The sequence below is a fragment of the Erinaceus europaeus genome, chromosome 2, assembly GCF_950295315.1.
Source record: "Erinaceus europaeus chromosome 2, mEriEur2.1, whole genome shotgun sequence".
NCBI lineage: Eukaryota > Metazoa > Chordata > Mammalia > Eulipotyphla > Erinaceidae > Erinaceus > Erinaceus europaeus.
This window is the reverse complement of record NC_080163.1, coordinates 24,907,319-24,928,414: the sequence shown is the minus strand read 5'-3', so window position 1 is coordinate 24,928,414 and position 21,096 is coordinate 24,907,319. Positions and strand designations below refer to the sequence as shown.

The following is a 21,096-nucleotide window of genomic DNA, read 5'->3' as shown; positions in this document are numbered from 1 at the left end:
ATGACATCCTCAGTGGTGAAATGGATGTTACCATTTGTCATAACTCATTGAACTGTTGACTTTAAATGGGTACATTTTATGGTATATGAATTATACAGCAACAAAGGCAATAAATAAAAATAAAGACATTCTAAATGTGCATTAATATGGGAGTTGGCTCAGTGGTAGGAGTGCATGTTTGCTAAGTTGAGGTCCCAGATTATATCCCTGGCACTGCATACGTTTAAACCAAGTAGAATCTCTCATATTCTCTCTCTCTCTCTCTCTTTCTCCCTCCATCCTTCCCTCTCCCTCTCCCTTTCTCTCTCTCCCTCTTCTCCCCGCTAGTTAATTTAATTTTTTTATTTATGCTTTTCTATTTTATTTGATAGGACAGAGAAAAACTGAGAAGACAGGGGAGTTCAAGAGGGACAGAGAAAGACAGACACCTGCAGACCTATTTCACTGCTCTGGAAACATTCCCCCCTGCGGGTGAGGAGTGGGGCTCAAACCTGGATCTTTGCACATGGTCACATGTGCACTCAACCAAGACCACTACCAACCAGTCTCCCATTAGTTAATTTTTGAAGTGCCCGAAATGTAAACAGAGCCTTAATGAAAAAGAGTTAACAATCTCCAACAAGTAAAACTACTCAACTTCATTAGTCATCAGGGAAATGGAAATTATAACCAAAATGACATATCATTTCATAGCCATTATAAAGTTCAACACCCATCTACCCCCATCATCCATCAGTTTCGAGCCCAGGATTAAAATCAAGATAAATGAAAACATATGTTCAACAAAGAGACTTAGGGAGGAATGTTTATAGCAACTTTTGTTATAGAAGGCCCATACTGAAAAACAAACCAAGGCCCAGTTGATGGGAGGATAATTGATAAACAAATGTGGATTGAGTCTACAATGCAACAGTACCTATATAAACAGCAACGGGAAACTGTTTCTTAAACACAATTTGCTAAGCCCAAGAAATCAGATCCAGGAACGTACACTGCATGATGCTAGTCACATAAGGTTCACGAACGGCCTAATGATTCTTTAGTGAGAGAAATCAGAACAGAATGCCTATGGAGCAAAGATCGAATGAAAGGGATCAAGTATTACCGCATTTCTGTAAAACAAGTTTTTTATTGTTCTTTTTTCTTATTTATTTATTTGTTTACTAATAGGTTAATAGGAGTATAGATTAACATAGTTCCCACCACCAATTATTTAGAAATTGAAAGCCCAGATAGGAGGGTAGATAGCATAATGGTTATGCAAACAGACTTTCAGGCCTGAAGCTCCAAAGCCCAGATGGAATGAGTTAAGTGTGGCTTAACTTTATTTTTTAATTATCCTTACTTATTTATTGTAATGTTTTATTTATTTGTGTTTAATCAAAGAGAAAGACACACAGAGAGACACCACAGCACTGTTCATCTATGGCTTGTGTTAGTGCTGGGGACTGATCTGGGGCCTCGGAGCCTCAAGCATAAAAATCTTTTGCATAAACACTGCTGTCTCACTATATTTTAAATATTAAATCACTAATGAAAGAAAGGAAGAAAGAAAGAAGGAAAGAAAGAAAGACTATGCTGTCTCCCCAGCCCAAAATATCAATTTTTACAAACTTGAATCTAAGACTGTTAAGTTCAGAATCTGAAGGTAGCTCACCAGGTAGAGTGCATATCTTGTCATGTGTAAAGTACAGATTTAAACTCTGGCTTCACATGGAGTAGTATGGCACCAGGGGAGGCTCTGGTGTTGTGATATCCCTTTCTCTTTCTATATATATATAGCTATATAGCTAGCTAGCTAGTTAGATATGTGTATGTGCGTGTGTGTATATATATATGTGTGTGTGTGTGTGTGTGTGTATTTACATATATGAAACAAAAAGTGAAACTATTGGCCTGTGAGTGTGAAATCACATATGCACAAGGTACCACAACAAAATAGAAGAAAAAGAGGGGATGTTGTTTTCGACGGGTTATGTTGTTTTCACCAGGCTGGCTTCACGGGCGGGTAACAGACGACCAGGGACTCATGGTTGAGCTGTAGGCAGTATCTCTTTATTCATGCAGGACGCAGCACAATCTAAGATGAGCTAAGCTAAACTCAAGTACCCTAAAACTCACAATGCTGTCTTTATATATACTTGCCAAGTAGGGTGGAAACAGGATGTGACATAGAGAGGGTGGAGAGAAAAGTGACTGGTGAAAATCAGAGTGTGACAAGGAGGGGGCAGAGCAGGTGAGAATCCTATCACTGAACCACCAATGCCCTGGAGTGCTTTATGTAAATGTAAAAGTGATTTATGTAAATAGACCAAAGCTTTGAATGGGATTAAATCTATCCCTATATAGGCATATGGTTAAGCAGAAGCCAGGGGGAGCTGGCATACTATCCAACAAGGGGAGTCGGGCGGTAGCACCACAAGTTAAGCACAGGTGGTGCAAGGACCGGCTCAAGGATCCCAGTTCGAGCCCCCAGCTCCCCAACTGCAGGGAAGTGGCTTCACAGGTGGTGAAGCAGGTCTGCAGTTGTTTATCTTTCACTCCCTTTTTCTGTCTTCCCCTCCTCTCTCCATTTCTCTTTGTCCTATCTAGCAACAAGGACATCAGTGACAACAGCAATAATAACTACAACAATGAAACAAGGGCAACAAAAGGGAATAAATAAATAAATAAATAAATATTAAAAAGAGAAAAAGAGGAGAAGGAAGAGCAGGAGAATGAGGAGTAGGAGGAAAAAAGAAAAATTAAGAATAGCTACATTCCACTTCATATAAATGTTCTCTCAGTAGAGAATTCCACCTAATCAACTGAGCAACTGAGCAACTATAGTTGTTAATATCATTGTACTTTCATGAATAATCTATAATATATATGCATATGAACATGCTTATAAATCGATATAGGAATACATATATATATATATATATTCCTGAAAAAAACATGCCTGTAGTTTATCACTCAGCAAGATAACTCACATAGGAGTTGTGCCTGCCCTGCTCTACTTGCCACCTAGGTTCAAAACCAGCCCCCACCACAGTAGGGAAGTCTCTATGCTGTGGTGTCTTTTCATCTCTTCCTGTCTCTCTGTCTCTCTCTCTATCTGAAAAAGGCAAGCTGGAGTGGTGATGCCCCAGCAAGTATAAAAATGAACAGCTTGTGGTTGGTCCAGGAGGTGGAGCAGTGATAAAGCTTTGGACGCTCAAGCAGGAAGTCCTGAGTTTGATCCCCGGCAACACATGTGCCAGAATGATATCTGGTTCTTTCTCTCTCGTCCTTTCTCATTAATAAATAAATAAAGTATTTTAAAAAATGCACAGCTATTGCACCAAAGTAAAAGACTCTGGGGTGGGTCGGGGGAGAATACAGGTCCAAGAAGGTTGACAGAGGAACTAAAGGGGGTTGTATTGTTATATGGAAAACTGAGAAATGTTATGTATATACAAACTACTGTATTTATTATCGAATGTAAAACATTAATTCCCCAATAAAGAAATAAAAAAATGCACAGCTTATCTGCTTTTCTTTGAGGAATATTATTTATTCATCCCTTCGGTGGAATTCATTTTTTTAAGCATGAGAGCTGTTCATTCATAGTTCATATTATTGCTGGTAAATGAAGTAAAATATTTTTTCCTGAGTTCTTTTACTTAATGACTAATACTGTTCTTTGGATTCCTTTTCTACAGCAATGAAATATTGGGTTCCTACTTGTAAGAGAGAAAGAAGCCAAAGAGATCAGAATTGAAATCAGCAGCCCATGTTTGCCAAAAGGCAAGGAAGATTGAGGTTGGCTAGACAATTGAGAACAAACATACCTGAGAGCCTGGCCTTGTAATGTTTGTTTCTTACCTTCATATCTGGGCTTTTATCATGGCCTGTTGAGCCCTTCAGGGCAGGGGCTGGTGGGAATGGGAGCAGAGTTGCTATGAGTTCCAGATCTTACATCCTCTCTTGTGGGAGTCCGGAGAGTCTGGGAGGTTGCCAACAACAGGAACCCTAGCCTCTGTCGCCTGGATGTCTCCTGGCAACCTATCAACAAAAGAGACAGACTTGAGTTCTAAGGCAACTGAGTGGGAAATATCCAAAACAAAGGAACTCAGAAATAGTGTTAATAGCTCTGGACTCACCTCTGGGCTAAGCATCAGACAAGGAGAGGAAGGTGAACTGAAACTACAAGCTTCTTCTTGGCAAAGGGAGGTGGCAGAAATACAACTTTTTCTCTCTAAGAGGGGGCGGGGAAGTAAAAGATACTACTGATTATCATACTGAGTTTTTCTAGTGTCTTTAAAAAAGCATTGTTTGTGGGAGTTGGGCGGTAGCACAGCAGGTTAAGCTCAGGTGGCACAAAGTGCAAGGACCAGTGTAAGGATCCTGGCTGGAGCCCCCAGCTCCCCACCTGCAGGGGAGTCCCTTCATAAGCGGTGAAGCAGGTCTGCAGGTGTCTATCTTTCTCTCCCCCTCTCTGTCTTCCCCTCATCTCTCCATTTCTCTCTATTCTATATAACAACGACATCAATAACAACAACGATAATGACTACAACAATGATAAAAACAACAAGGACAACAAAAGGGAAAATAAATAAATATTTTTAAAAAGCATTGTTTGTATAAGAAGTCTGATGGCTATACTCCCTGACTTGGGTTAAAATACAAGCAGCAAGAAGATAGACTTTTTTATCCCTTTTTCTTTGAGAAAGATAGAGATAATGAGGGAGAGAGATAAGAGACACCTGAAGCACTGCTCTAACCACTTGGGAAGCTTCCCCCGTGCAGGTGGGGATGGGGTGCTTGAACCTGTGTCTTCACGTATGGCAATGTGTGTGTTCTACTAGGTATTACCCATCCTGAGTTATAGGTTATAGTTTATTACCCGATGTGTGATAAGACATTGGAAAACATCTTTTAAAACCTAAGGTTAACATTTTTACATGTATCTGAAATGATGACTTTTTAAACTTCATATTAAAAACAGTTGAGACACTAAACTGACTCTTGCATAATCCTACAATAAAATACAAACAATAAAGCTTATGAAGTGAAACAAGTTTACTGATATGGAGAAAAGTCTATAATGTATTGCTACGTGCAAAAGAGTAGCCACAAAGTCTAGTAAATAGTCTGGTCCCATTAAACTCTGCGTATGTGCTGATTTCAAAGAACACACATCATAAGGTTGACAATAGATAATCATGGGTGATGAGACTAAAACACATAGTATTATCTTTTCCTTATGATAGGAGATAGGATAAAAACTATCCTAACCTTTATGATTCTTTAACCTTCTCCTTGCCTCCAAACCGCTGAATTGAGATCCTTAAGTTTCTTTCCAGGTAACTCATGGAATTATTAAAAATCAGATTTCACTTTTTCTCTTCCAGAGCACTGTTCACCTCTGGCTAGTGATGGTACCAAAGATTAAACCCAGGACCAATGACATACAAGGACTATTGATTATGCTGAATTAAGTTCAGACTGAACAGTCTTGAGACTCCATTGGATTTGATCTGCTCTGTAACTCAATGTTTTTTCAGCCACCAAGTTCCACATAATATCCTGACCCCAACCTGACTTCCCTGGGCAGACAACTCCACCAATGTGTTCTGGAGCCCCGCCTCCCCAGAGCCCTGCCCCACTACAGAAAGAGAGAGACAGGCTGGGAGTATGGATTGACCTGTCAACATCCATGTTCAGCAGAGAAGCAGTCACAGAAACCAGACCTTCCACTTTCTGTATCCTATAATGATCCTGGGTCCATACTCCCAGAAAGACAAAGAATGGGAAAGCTATCAAGGAAGGGGATGGGATACAGAGTTCTGGTGGTGGGAATTGTGTGGAATTATACCATTCTTACTCTATGGTCTTGTCAATATTCCCATTTTATAAATAAGTAAATAAATAAATAAATAAATAAATAAATAAATAACTCCACTGGATAAAATAGTCCCATACCTTAACATTTCACAATTCTTAAAAATAGAATACATAGATATTGTACAGTGATTTAAATCTATGTCAATTATATTCCAGAATAAAATAGTTTGTTGCTGCTGCTATTGCTATTGTTGTCTTTGTTGTTGTTGTCAACGCTTAGGTTTCACAGCTCCAGACTGAATTTTTCAGATAGAAAAAGAAGAGACAGGGAGAAAGCCACTACAGTATGGAAGCTTCCAGGCTCAAACCTAGGTTATGCCCAGGAAAAAACAAGTGCATCATCCAAGTAATCTATCTTGCAGACCCACAAGAAATAGTTGTGATCTGGGTATTTTTCTGAAATCCTAGCAATGCATCCATAGTTGACAAAGCAAGCCTAGAATGACTTAGGGTCTGCAGAGAGAGTGACTGAGGTGGGGTAAGAAAACTTTTGTGTTTACCTTTGTTATCAGTCTACAGATTACTAGTTCACATATTTCTTAGTTTATACAAAGTGTGTGCTCTTGTGGCCCTATTGGATACCAACTGAAAGATTTATCTAAAGATAATGTACAGTATATAAACATAGTGTCAAATGTATGAACACAATATTCAGTCCAGTGGTTATTCTGTGCAGTGGTTGGTTATTGAGATAAGGCAAAGGATGACCTCACCAATGTGCCCCAGAACCTCCCCTCTTCAGAGCCCTAACCCACTAGGGAAAGATAGAAACAGGCTGGGGGTATGGATCCACCAGCAAATGCCCATGTCTAGCAGAGAAGCAATTGCAGAAGTCAGAACCCCTACCTTCTACGCCCCAAAAGAGAATTTTGGTCCATACTCCCAGAGGGGGAGAAATGGTAGTGAAAGATGACTGGAGGGCTCTGAAACCAAATTCCATCAGGACCCAGAGAGAGAAGAGGAAAAAAGGAAAGACATTTAGAAGTAGTAAAAGGTGTAGGTGTGACTTAAAATGGAAGGGAAGGCAAGACCATAGAAAAAATGGAGATACAGATATTTATTTATAGAAATAATAATCAACCCATATCTAGGACATTGGGAGAACCACTGCAGTTCCCAATGGAGAGAATGGGGACACAGAATTCTGGTGGTAGAAATGGTATGAATTATACCCCTGTTATTTTGTAATTATTTAAGTCACTAATAGAAATAAAAATAAATATTTTTACTTAAAAAAAAGGCAGAGGACAACCCCAGGAGTACATGGGGACAATGTCTACTTCCAGCTAGACCAGGACAAGAACCCTTGCTCTGAATCTGAAGTCCTGCTCTCAGGAGGTCTGGGAAGACCATATTCTCCAGATGGGCATGTGTGGGAACTGGGAGGCCAGTGGCACATTTTCAGTCTGCTCTTTTCTGATGTGGATACCAAACAGCCAGCCAGCTATTTTTATGCCTTCATACTAGCTGCTTCTGAAATTGACTGGAAAAGAGTGCTACGCTACCTCTTAAATGGTATTAGGGCTCAAACTTGGGCTGCATGCATGATAAGACAAGTTCCTTGCCTTGAACTGGTGAGCTCCAATTTAATATCTTTGTGTTCCAATTTACTATTTCATTGTAAAAATGAGAATTCCTAGTTCTCTCTGCTCTCTCTCTCTCTCTCTCTCCCTCCCTCCCTCTCCAAAAACCTTTAAATAGAAACTTTTATTTTTTTTTTTTTACTCAAGCTCAAAGGCATCTGGGACATCAAATAACTCTTACAACACAATCTTTTGACGATTGCAGTGTAAACGAAGCAGAGGCATATGGATTCCATTGCCCATAAGTCTCAGACAGACTTAAAAAAAAAAAAAAAAAATCAAGGGGAAATGTGCTCAGCACAATGTACGCTGCTTGCTTGAGCCCCAGACATATGAAGAACACCGACCCATCCCTAGTTATAACACTGGGGTGCAGAAGAGCCCAGGATTCATGGAGACAAGCTCAACTGTTCCCATCTGCTGGGTGGGCAACCAGGAATTTCCAGCTGTGCTCCTTCTTCTCACCCCACTCTAGACCCTCAACCCCAGATCACATCAAAGACCCCAGAGGCCCTTACTTCACCAGAGCTGATGGTGGGTGGACTTTCTTGAGTTTCTCCCACCCCAAATCACTACACAGTCATCCCAAGCAACTGGCTATCAGTCCTGGTGATGTCGCTGCAGGATAAGGTCAGTCCCCCAACCTCCTGGTCCTCCTCTTCTCACCCTCCCCCCACCCCCACCCCCCACCAGAGGAAGCCTGGCTTCTTTCCCTTTCATAGAGCCACAGCTGGGGTGGTGTCTGCTCAAGCCCCCAGTCTTTCATTAAGGGTATAAATCATGGTGACTCTATGGAAGAGAAAAAATGTGGCTCTTGGCCACTATTTCTAAAGGTCCAGATGTTTCTTCATTGACGCAAAGCCAGAATCTTATCCTGAAAACTACTGATCAGCCTTTGAACTTTTAAAGTACCAGGCAAGAAAAGCCCCCCTGGCAGATGGCTCCCTTGGTAGAGTGCACATGTTACTATGAAGAGCTGGGTGCAAGCCCCCACATTCTCACCTGCACAGGGGGAGGGGAGCTTCAGGAGCAGGTATCTCTCCTTGTCTTTTTCCCCCTTTAGTTGTCCTTGTTTATCATTGTTGTTATTATTGTTACTGTTATTGTTGTCATTGTTGTTGGATAGGACAGAGAGAAATCGAGAGAGATGGGGAAGACAGAGGGGGAAGAGAAAGACACCTACAGACCTGCTTCACTGCTGGGGAAGCGACCCCCCCCCCTGCAGGTGGGGAGCCAGGAGCTTGGACCCGCTGCACTATGGCCCAGTCCCATCTTGTCTTTACCGCTTGCTCCCTTTCTATTACCTCTGTCTTTCATTCTCTATCAAATAATAAAGAGGGATTGTGGAAACAGCATAATAGTTATGCAAAATACTTTCATGCCTGGTACTGTAAAATCTCAGCTTTAATTCCCAGCACCACCATAAGCCAGAGCTGAGCAATATCTATTATTTATTTCATTAAAATAAATGAAAGATTATTTTAAAAGGGCCTGGCCACTGAGAGCAGTGGTATCTTTGTGGAGTCACCAAGCCCCAGGGATAACCCCCGTGGTAACAAACAAGCATCATCCTGTGGGCAAGATTTTGTTGTTGTTGTTGTTGTTGTTAACAGCAGTAATGTTTGCAAAAAGCTAGGCAAAACAGGCTCACTGGGCATCTTCTTGTCTTCTACTCCAAATGCAGCTGTTTATTTATTTATTTATTTAATGAGTTAGTTAATTAGTTATTTTTAACCAGAGCACTAATGGGGGAGGGGGGTTCAATCTGACCTGAGACTTCAGAGCCTCAGGCATGAGGCTCTTTGCATAACCATTATGCTGTCTACCCCAGCCTGCTTCTACTCTATAATTAATTTACCACACTTTAACAACCCAACTCAGAGTGGGTGACCTGACATCTGTTATCTCATATCCTTTAACAACCCTACACAATGAAGCTTTAACATCTTAACTTTATGATGAGGAATCTGCAGGAGGTCAGGGACTTTGAAAGACTTACCCCTTAATTGAAGGACTCATCTGGGATTAAAATGTATGATTTAGGGGCTACGTGATGATCGCTCACCCATTTGACTGCACACATTACTATGCACAAGCACCTGGGTTCAAGCTCTCCTGGCAGGCCCCAAATGTGGCTGGGGGGTGGGGGGAGAGGGGCTTCACAAGTAGTGAAGCAGGGCTGTAGGTCTCTCTGTTTCTACTTCCCTCTCTATCTCCCTATCCTCTCAGTTTCTGTCCTACCAAAAATAAATAAATATATATATATATATATATACATATATATATATTTTTTAAAGCAATGTATGACTTACTGGAACTCTGTGAGCCTCCTTCTACTGCCTCCTGCAAGACTTTTCTGCCCAGACGCCACTCAGAATAATCTGACTTCCAAGGATAGCTATTTTTCAAGACAGGCTTTTGTAGGAGTTGGGTGGTAGCACAGCGGGTTAAATGCACGTGGCATGGACTGGAGTAAGGATCCCAGTTCGAGCCCCCAGCTCCCCTGAAGCAGGGCTACAGGTGTCTATCTTTCTCTCCCCCTCTCTGTCTTTCCCTCCTCTCTCCATTTCTCTCTGTCCTATCCAACAACAAAGGCATCAATAAGAACAAAATATATTTTTAAAAAATGTCTAAGAAAAAATATAAGACAGGCTTTTGTATCAAAGCTTTTCCAAAATAAATTAATACATAAGATTTTTTTAAAAAAGCCTTTCCATAAGCTGTGTTTTATAGACTGCACTGAATTTCAATATGCCTATATTTTAAACATCACACAAAACACCCTGAGGTAGTTCAGAAAGAAATGGGAGAGGAAACATTTTAAGTAGACTTTTAAAATGTAAAGCTAGTGTCCTTCAAAGTAAAACAAACTCATAGTCCTGCTCAGAAGATCTTAACCCAGGACTCCTCACCCTGGGGAGCTGTTTTTCAGTTTTTTTTTTTTTATTGTAACTCTCCTGTCATCTCCATATATAATTTTCAATTTCTTTATTAGGGAATTATTTACATTTGACAGTAAATACAACAGTTTGTATATGCATAACATTTCCCAGTTTTCCAAAAAACAATACAACCTCCACTAGGTCCTCTGTCATCCTGTTTAGACTTGTATTCTCCACCCCACCCCCACCACCACCCACCCCAGAGTCTTTTACTTTGGTGCAATATGCCATATATATTTATTGAAGCACACTGCAAAATAACTTTACAAAAGTCTCAGGTGTGCCTCATTATAAATAAGCATCTCTATCGACTACATTAAGTCCATCAAGAGAAAGTTCAATTCTATTCCTCATCAGGTCATCATACACTTTTTTTCTAGCCCATTTCTACCCCCATGGAATTAGATAAATGTTGTATTCACTTATGCATTTGGCTTTTGGGTGGTCCATAAATCAATGTGTTATCTAAGATCATGTCACCCCCCCAAAACCAATTTTTACTACCCCATCTGCTTAGGAATGCATGTCTTAGAGATTTCAAATCTCAAAAGATCTGACATTGCTGGCCTCAGATAATCTTATGCTCAATCTGCTATGCAGAAAAAATGATCAGAAGGCCATAGAATCCATGGGAACTCTGTCTAGGTCATACAAAAAAAAAAAAAAATTAGCAGAGCAAAATGTCCCTGCACTAAGATCCAGAGAAAAATAAACTTGTCTAAAAGGGGCAGTAAATGTATTACACTTTCTATGGATTTGAATGGTCTTAATATTGAAAAAGAACTCCCCACCTAAGTTAAACTTCAAAATAGCATCTGTGTTAGCCAACTATCTTCAGTTGAAAGAAATGATGGGTATGGCTTTTAAATTGATAAGCCACCTTAGCAGATGACATGAAGTGGTTTACGTACCACATTAAATCAGAATAGGGCACAACATGAACAAAGTAGGTGCTCAGTGTATGTTTGCCCACTGAGTGTGGGCTCTCAGCTTTTTTTGTTAAATAGGATCATAACTGCCAAAATAACTCACTTGGATAGTGCATTGCTTTGCCATGTGTGCAACCCAGATTCGATCCTAGCCCCCACCACATTGGAGGAAGTATGGGTGCTACAGTCTGTCTGTTGGTACCTATCTATCTACCTATATCTATATCTATCCATCTATCTATATACCTACTTATCTTTCTTTCTTCCTTTCTTTCTCTCTCTCTCTGTCTATCTCTATGTCTCTCTTTCTCCCTCTCTAACTAAAAAAAATCATCCTGGAGGAGTGAGTGAAGCCTCAGCTATGGAAAGAAAGGGAGAGATCACAATGACCAACTTGCTTGAAGATGACTAAAATTTACAAGATGTTAAGACCAGATTAATGTTTAACATCTTCTACTTAATGTAACATAAACATTTTGAAATAATTTTGTCTCTCTTTTGGAGAACTGGCATGAGTCCAAAGCCTTACAGCATGTGAACGATAAATGTTTAATAAATATTTAATCACTAGTTTATTACTCACAGATTTCTCAAGATGGTTTAAATTACAGCATCCAGATCATGGCTGATAACAGGCTAATATTTTACCTTCTCGTGAATTTTCTGAAGGACATTTCAACCTTCTAAATGAAAGCAGTAACTTGCAAGGGAATTTCCTCTGATTCTCATTCTTTCCATAAGTGTTGGGGGAAGGGGTGTTTTTTCTTTGGTAACTCACTCCTCTAGTTAATCCCTCCTCTTTAGCACCTTTGACTTTCTTCCCTTGACCTTCAGACAGTCTCAGGAACTCTCTGTTTGTTTGGTTTTTGTTTGTTTGTTTGTTTGTTTTAAATCTAGATGGCTGGGAATAGAATGAAGAGATACTGCACCAAACATTCATGCCTCAAGCCCCAGAGGTCCTGTGTTCAATTCCTGACACTACCATAAGCCAGCGCTGAGCAGTGCTCTGGCTTCTCCTTCATGAAAATAAATAAACTTCACATCTTAAAAAATAAATAAACGAGATCAGAAGAGAAACATTAAGCAGAACCTGGACTGGAGTTGGTGTATTGCACCCAAGTAAAAGTTTCTGGGGTGGATGGAGGGGAGAATACAGGTCCTGGAAAAGAATGACAGAGGACCTAGTGGGGATTGTATTGTTATGTGGAAAACTGAGACCTGTTATGCATGTACAAACTATTGTATTTACTGTCAGATGTAAAACATTAATCCCCCAATAAAGAGGAAAAAAGTGGTTGGAAATAAATAAATAAATAAATAAATAAATAAATAAATAAATAAAGGCCAGTCAATGATACAGTCAAATTGAGCACACTTTATTATGCACAAAGACATGCACTCAAACCCCCAGTCTCTACCTGCAGGGGGTGAAGACAATGGGAGGAAGCTTCAGAAGCAGTGAAGTAGTGCTGCAGACATCTTGCTGCAGACATCCCTCTCTCTATCTCCCCCTCTCTTCTTAATTTCTCCTATCAAATAAAAAGGAAAAAAAAAAAAAGGAAGGGGAGGAAGAAGGGGGAAGAGGAAAAATGGCCACCAGGAGCAGTGGCTTCATCCTACATTCACTGAGCTCCAGAGATAACCCTGCTGGCAAAAGCATCTGCTATGTGTGCCACACTCTTTTGTGTTACTACCTATAAGGGCACACGCATGCACATGCGCGCGCACACTCACACACACACACACACACCACATTCTCTGTATATCGTCATTTTTAAACTTCTTATGGACAAGCTGATTTCTTTTTTTTTATTTTTTATTTATTTATTTTTTATTTATTATTTATTTATTTTATTTATTTTTTTTTATTTTTTATTTATTAAAACATTGACATAACTATAGGATAAGAGGGGTACAACTTCGAACAGTTCCCACCACCAGACCTTCATATCCCATCCCCTTCCCTGATAGCTTTCCTATTCTTTATCCCTCTGGGAGTATTGACCCAGGATCATTATGGGGTGCAGAAGGTGGAAGGTCTGGATTCTGTAATTGCTTCCCCACTGAACATGGGCATTGGCAGGCTGATCCATACTCCCAGGCTGTCTCTCTCTTTCTCTAGTGGGGATGGGCTCTAGGGAAGCAGAGCTCCTGGACACATTGGTGGAGTTGTCTGTCCAGGGAAGTCTGGTCGCATCCTGCTAGCATCTGGGAACCTGGTGGCTGAAAAGAGAGTTAACATACAAAGCCAAACAAATTGTTGAACAATCATGGACCTAAAGGCTGGAATAGTGTAGATGAAATGTTGGGGGGCGGTCCTCCATTTGTAGATAGCTAGTAGGCATATTTTAGTTATATTTCAAAGGGCCTGTAGCTATACTAGTGGGTTTTTTTGTTTAGTTTTGTTTTGTTTTGTTTTTGCCTGAGCCTGAAATCTGATATGCAGGTGGATCCTAATTATTGTCTGGGGAGATGATGTCATGGTTGAAAAAAGGACCAGAAAGCTGGATCAGGGAAGAGAGTAGCTCTCTAATATGGGAAAGGGGTAGAAATATTGTTGACTGTAAACCCCATCGGTTTGATGTGATCTGGGGCCCATAATTAGCTTAGGAGCCTGTGTGACCTCTGCATCCCTCTAGATCTGAGCTCACATTCTGTGGTCATGAGTAGGAACATTCCATACTGCCCCAGTGTAGACCCATCTTCCTCAGGTAGAGCACAGAATATGTTGTCCATCCTCCTTTCAGAGGATGGAACATTCTCTACCATTGTTGATCCAAGTTGAGGGCAAGGTCCTATGGGGGCCCACAAAGGGGTTTATTTTGTTGTTCCTGATAGAAATGACCGGTAACAATGGAGAGAGGGATTTATTGGAGATATAGGCCTATCAAGTCTGTTTGGGAATCTCAGGATTCCCCAATTAGGGCCCCAGCTGGACCATTTGATTTCTATCCTCTTCCTTCACTGAAGCATCTTCAGATATTACTGGAGCCTTCCTGGTCAACTCATCCAAGAGTTTTTCTCAATTTCCTTTGTTTGAAAATATTTTGCTGAATTTAACACTGTCATTCTCCTGCCTATCAGAAAATTGCCTATTCTTTTTAATTATTCTTGTTTGTTTTTGACATCAGGCTTATTGCTAGAACTCATTGCCAGTATAAAGACTCCATTTGTGGCCATTGTTTGTATAAAAACTACAATCAGTGACTCCTGGTGGCCACTGATTTCTCTTTCTTTCTCTTTTGAGAGAGGGTGAGAGACAGAGAAAGGGGAGGGAATGAAAGGTAGAGAGGAGGAAGGATGCCTGCAGTACTACTCCACATCTTGTGAAACTTTCCCACTGCAAGTGGATATTGGGGACTGGAGCCCGGGTGTTCACTCATATCTACTCTACTAGACGAACCATCATTACCCCTGTCCTCTTAATTTTTAAAAGTATTTTATTTTATTTTAATGAAAGAGAAAGAGAGAGAGAGAGAGAGTGTGTGTGTGTGTGTGTGTGTGTGTGTGTGTGTGTGTGAGAGAGAGAGAGAGAGAGAGAGGGAGGGAGAGAGGGAGAGAGAGATACCAGAATGCTGCTAAACTCTGGCTTGTAGTAATGTTGAGGATCGAACCTGGGTCCCCAAAGCATCAGATATGAGAATCTTTTGCATAATCATTATGCTATCTCTCAATGATTAAAGAGCTGTATTTATTTATTGACTTATAGAGCAGGAGAGACCAAAGCCCTGCTCTGCTCTAAGACATGCGGTGCCAGGGACTGAGTCATGGCCTCAGGCACGCAACTTATGCAGTCTGAACTACACCTCTTGGACCTCTGTTTTAATCAAACCATTGATTTTTTTAAGAGTACAAAATCAAGACCTAGTGAGCATAAATATAATCTGCCCAATAAGTAAAGGGTCCAAAGCCTACATTACAGCCCTGTGTCTGGTAGAGGGGCCACAGGTCACTGAGTAAGTGCCTCCATAGTGACAGTAGTTAGCAGAGAGTGCAGTATCATCAGACTTGGGAGGACAGGCAGGTGGTGGGCTCTTGCTGGGTGCCCTGTATCCTAGCAGACAACTTGCTACTGCTGAGATTTCTCTCCACTGTGTGGGCATAACTGTCTCTCTCCCCGACTCCTTGACCACCTGCAGTTCTCTGCTGACATGCAGAAGATGAAGTTAGACAAGCAGCACATGAAAGCTCTCCCAAAGGATTGACCTATAGCAGCAAGCTCAAGTTTATCTGCCTTGCAGAGGCTTTCCTTGAACATTGAAAGCTTTAAATTTGGGGAGACTGAGTCTTGATTACCCTAGCCAGCTGCCTCATAAAACTGGATTACCGGCATATGGAAAAGGACACCAGGGGTTTGGGGGCGGGGAGAGACTATTTTTTGTCCAGACATACACCCTAGTGTGACTCTGGTATGAGACAATATGAAATTCAATAGGAAAATCATACTCTGAATCAGAAGTTCTTAACCACTGCTAATTCCCCCTCCCTCCCCTGAGACATTTGTCAATGTCTAGAGTTATTTTGGGTTGATACATTTAGGGCTGAGAGAGTAAAACTGGACTCTAGGGAACGGAGGCTGCTAAATATCCTATAAAGTAAAATGCTGGCTCTGCCTCACATAGAATTCTGTGGCCCAAAATGTTAACGGTGCCAACTTCCAGCCTCTTGCTCTGGATCCTCTGTGTATTCGAATGAGAAGGTTTGCTTTCCAGAATAGACTGTGTCAATGGGCTTTTTTCAGACTCCGGGTGCATAACTCAGAGATGACATTACAGAGGAAGCCGTCGCTTAGTCATACTTCTGACTCCAACAAGTGAGGACACCTTTGAGATGTGCAAGCCAGGCCTACCAGCCTGACTTTAAAATTTACACTCTTTTCCATATCACTGTCCCTGAGCAGTTAGACTCAGACACTCAGACAGTCCATCCTATGTGACTAATCGTGAAAACACTCCTGCAGAGCACAAGCCAGCTTAGGGAAAATGCAAGAGTGAAAAACCAAGCCAGGAACTCCTCCTGCAAATGCTGTAATGAAGTAGGAGTGGGTGGAATAAAGTGAGGGGCTGTCTGAGCCCAGGGCAAGTGCATGCTCTGAGCTGTGAGGTCAGAGCTAAGTTACAGGAGGACATGAGACAGGTTATCTGGGCAGGTGTAGGGCAGCTGTGTTAGAAGCTACTTAGGGGAGGTCAGGCGGTAGCACAATGGGCTAAGCGCATGTTGTCGTATGCTTTACATTGGTTTGTTCTAGCCCTCCCCCACCAAGAGAATTGGATCAGTCCTGTTAATTTTGTGGGCCTGCTTGGCCCTGCCCCAAGGAACCCCGAGAGAGGGTTTCTGAGTCCGAGAGTTCCTGAGTTCCTGAGTTCAAGAGTTTCAGGTTTACAGAGTAAGAGAGAGTTCCACAGTGGAAGAGTTTCAGAGGGTTCCCCAGTACCAGAGTTCCAGAGTTCCAGAGTTGGAGAGTTCCCGAGTTACAGAGTAAGAGGGAGTGCTTGTGCCGCCACAAAGAGACAGCAGAGTTCTGTTTGGTGATTAGTTTGTCTTAGTTTATGAATCGTTGTTCCTGAATAAAGAAATACAGCTTCCCTGCCCAGCCATTGTCTCCGCGTCTCTGTTCACCACCGCGAAGCCAACCCAGCCGGCAAGAGCCTCCGAAATTTTAACAACAAATGGCGCCCACGTGGACCTGACCTGCGCATCTCTCAGATAAGTGAAGACAATTTGGCTACCTATGCACTATCGCCTTCTCTTCTGCTTGTGAAGAGATCTCCAAAGGCCTCTGCTCTTTCTTCATGAGACTGTTTTGCTGTTTCTGGAACATTTATCTCTGGACCACTCTGTGGTTCCCACTCTCTCGGGCGAACTCGGAACAGCCAGCAGGAAGAGCCAGCGGGCGGGAGGCGAGGCACGGAGCTGCTGTTTCCACCTGGTTAAACAGCCAGCCAGCCGGCTGTGCCCAGACAACCCCGCGCACCGCGCCCGCAGCCCCACAGCCCCGCAGCCCCGCAGCCCAGCAGCCCAGCAGCCCGCAGGAGGCCGAAGCCAGCACACAAGAGCCCCTGGAGCCCGAGGCCAACACGCAAGAGCCCGAGGCCAGCCCACAGGAGCCGGCTCTCCACAGCGTGGCGCAGGGCACTGGACTCGTGATCCCTCTACACTGCTCGGCCACTGCGAGCAGGGCAGCAGACATGGCAGGGCCATGGGGCAGGGCCGCGGCGGCCTATCATGGCCGCCACCCCTGGGCACCTAGACCCACGCCTTCTACAAAGATGGCCTGCCTGCCCTCTTTCTATGAATTCTGGAACCATCCCAGGCCTCCCGGACCCCCGGGCTCCCTGCTGAAACTGGGCACACGAGATCTCCAGCCACCGGTCCGGTCTGAAGGCAGACAAGCTGGAGTACGCAGAGATTTGTGCAGAGATCGCAACCTGCAATTCCTAAAAGTGAAGCTGCACGGGAAGCCATCTCCAGATGGTGACCCCCCCCCCCCAACAACTAAGACAGTACAGATTTAAATTCGTGTTTAAAATGACATGTCTTCGTAACAAAGGTTTCTCTCCTTGTGTAATAATGACCATGTTTATGTGTATGTTTAAAGTTTGGTAAACAGTAGCTTTAAGGCTAAATTCTTACTAGTCAAAGTTAAATGAAAAAGGTTTTCAATGTAATTCTCATAAAGATAAAATTAACTTACATTTAAAGTCTGAGGTAAAAATTAGTTAACAATCAATATATTTTAACTAAGTTAGTCTAAACAAAAGGTTAAATAGACTTGTTGATATGTAAAACTCTCCATTACCTTCTCTATTAGAAATGGTAGATCGCACAATGGCTATGCTAATTATTCTCATGCCTGAGGTTTCCTCTCCAGCCCACACCTAGGGTGTGTCTCCATCTTGAATGGGTGTAACAAAAGGTTAAAAGATGTTGTTGATATGTAAAAGTCTCAAATTCCTTCTCTATTAGAAACGTTGGATCATGCAGTAGATATGCTAATAACAAGTTTTGTTTCATAGTAAGTAAGTTGCAGCCAGCTGCCTGTGGGACTCTAGGCCGTTCCCCGCCCCCATGCAATTGCCCGTCGAGGCAAGTAGCCCCCCAGAGGCAAGAAATGTTTTTTTTCAGATATGACCCCCTCAGGCCTTCCCTTGGCAACATGCTGGTTTTGTTATATATGTTTCTGTTCACCCCACACCCTTGATACTATAGTCATTTAGTTAAAAAGAAAAGGGGGAATTGTCGTATGCTTTACATTGGTTTGTTCTAGCCCTCCCCCGCCAAGAGAATTGGATCAGTCCTGTTAATTTCGTGGGCCTGCTTGGCCCCGCCCCAAGGAACCCCAAGAGAGGGTTTCTGAGTCCGAGAGTTCCTGAGTTCCTGAGTTCGAGAGTTTCAGGGTTACAGAGTAAGAGAGAGTTCCACAGTGGAAGAGTTTCAGAGGGTTCCCCAGTACCAGAGTTCCAGAGTTCCAGAGTTGGAGAGTTCCCGAGTTACAGAGTAAGAGGGAGTGCTTGTGCCGCCACAAAGAGACAGCAGAGTTCTGTTTGGTGATTAGTTTGTCTTAGTTTATGAATCGTTGTTCCTGAATAAAGAAATACAGCTTCCCTGCCCAGCCGTTGTCTCCGCGTCTCTGTTCACCACCACGAAGCCAACCCAGCCGGCAAGAGCCTCCAAAATTTTAACAACAGCATGTGATGCGATGCTCAAGGACAGGCTTAAGGATCCTGGTTCGAGTCCCTGGCTCCCCACCTGCAGGGGAATCGCTTCACAAGCGGTGAAGCAGGTCTGCAGGTGTCTATCTTTCTCTCCCCCCTCTGTCTTCCCCTTCTCTCTCCATTTCTCTCTGTCCTAACAATGACAACAACAATAATAACTACAACAACAATAAAAAACAAGGGCAAAAAAATGGAAAATAAATAAATATAAAAATAAATAAAAAGACATGGCTGAAGTTATTCACTACAGAGGGGGTTGACTCAGATCCCTGAAACCAGCATGCTTCAGCATATTTGCGATTTAACACACTTACCTCAACCCCAGACTCAGTATAAAATTAGAAGGGGCAGGAAACTCCGGAACTTTTGCACTCTTGAGGGCCTAGAAGTGCATATATCTTTCTCGTCTATACCTGTTTGCTTTAATAAACACTTGCTTTTCTGAAACCTGACGAAGTCTCCTGTGATTCTTCACTGAAGACATTCATCTATGGATCCAACCAGAGGAGTTCAAAGGAGACCCTTAGACCCTTTGATTTCCCTTGCCTGCAACACCTACACTAAAGTGGGCTTCCAGCTAAAGTAAAAATGAGGTGGGAACTTACCCCTTCTATGCTCTGAACCTTTAACCATCTTGCTGACCTGTCTTTACAGCTTCTTCCTTTCCCCATTTACTTCCTGGATACAGCTGCTCAATACACAACAACTGGAGTTTGAACTTTGGGGGCAGTAAGATACTGGTTTGGGTTCATGTTATTATCAACAAACAATTATCTCTATGACATTAGCCTTCAGGAAACAGTGAATACCTATACTTTTAAAGCTCTTCCAAAAGATCGAAGAAATAGGAACATTCCCTTCCACCTTCTTTAAAGCCAACATCATCCTGATTCCAAAAGCAGATAGGGACACAACAAAAAAGGAAAAATAGGCGGGCTGGGTGATAGTGCAGCAGGTTAAGCGCACACCAGAATAAGGATCCCAGTTCAAGTACCAGGCTCCTCAACAGCAGAGGGGTCGCTTCACAAGCAGTGAAGCAGGTCTGCAGGTATCTATCTTTCTCTCCCCCTTCTGTCTTCCCCTCCTCTCTCCATTTCTCTCCGTCTTACCCAACAACAATGATAAACAACAAGGGCAACAAAAGGGGGAAAATTAAAAAAAAAAAAAAAAAAGGAAAACTACAGACCAATATCTCTCATGAACATAGATGCTAAAATATTGAACAAGATCCTGGCCAACCCGATACAGCAGTATATTAAAAAAATACATTGTTAATCATGACCAGGTGGGATTTATTCCAGGAATGCAAGGCTTGTTCAATATATGTAAGTCAGTCAATGTCATTTACCACATCAATAAAAGCAAAACCAAAAACCACATGATTATCTCTATATATGCAGAGAAAGCCTTTGACAAAATCCAACACCCATTCATTCTCAAAATGCTACAAAGAAATGGGAATAGATGGGAAATTCCTCAAGATAGTGGAGTCCATATACAGCAAACTTATAGCCAACATCATATTCAACGGACAGAAGCTGAAAGCATTCCCCCTCAGATCTGGGACAACAGGATTGTCCACTATCACCATTACTCTTCAACATAGTATTGGAAGTTCTTGCCATAGCAATCAGGCAAGAGAAAGAAATCAAATGAATACAGATTGGAAGGTAAGAAGTTAAGTTCTCAGTATTTGTAGATGATATGATAGTATTAACAGAGAAACCTAAAGAATGCAGCAGAAAACTACTGGAAATCATTAGGCAATATAGCAAGGTGTCAGGCTACAAAATCAATGTACAAAAATCAGTGGCATTTCTTTATGCAAATAATAAGTCCAAAGAAGAGGATATCCAGAAATCACTCCCATTCACTGTTGCAATAAAATATCTAAGAACAGACCTGACTAAAGTAGTGAAAGATTTGTATACTGAAAACTGTGAGTCACTATTCAAAGAAATAGAAAATTATACCAAGAAATGGAAAGACCTCTCATGCTCATGGATTGGAAGATCATCAAAATTAATATCATCAAAATACCATCAAAATGAATATT

The 21,096-nt window shown here is 41.9% G+C and overlaps 1 protein-coding gene and 1 long non-coding RNA gene across 4 annotated transcripts in view; one reads left to right on the top strand and one right to left on the bottom strand.

Annotated features, from left to right (window-relative positions):
- ZNF475 (zinc finger protein 475) overlaps nt 1-3,970 on the bottom strand; it is a 92,394-nt gene extending 88,424 nt beyond the window's left edge. The window contains exon 1 of one of the 3 annotated variants that reach the window (XM_060177463.1): nt 3,816-3,970. Coding sequence is in view for 1 of the 3 variants with exons in the window: in XM_060177468.1 (XP_060033451.1) it covers nt 3,850-3,855 (6 nt within the window). In the remaining 2 variants the exon portion in view is untranslated. The remainder of the gene's footprint in view (nt 1-3,815) is intronic. The other 2 variants (XM_007527540.2, XM_060177468.1) reach the window with 2 other exon arrangements.
- Nucleotides 3,971-7,647: 3,677 nt separating this feature from the next.
- Nucleotides 7,648-13,487, top strand: LOC132536915 (uncharacterized). The gene is made up of 3 exons (XR_009548445.1): nt 7,648-7,988; nt 8,364-8,487; nt 12,223-13,487. It is a non-coding gene; the product is annotated as an uncharacterized LOC132536915 (long non-coding RNA).
- Nucleotides 13,488-21,096: the final 7,609 nt, after the last annotated feature.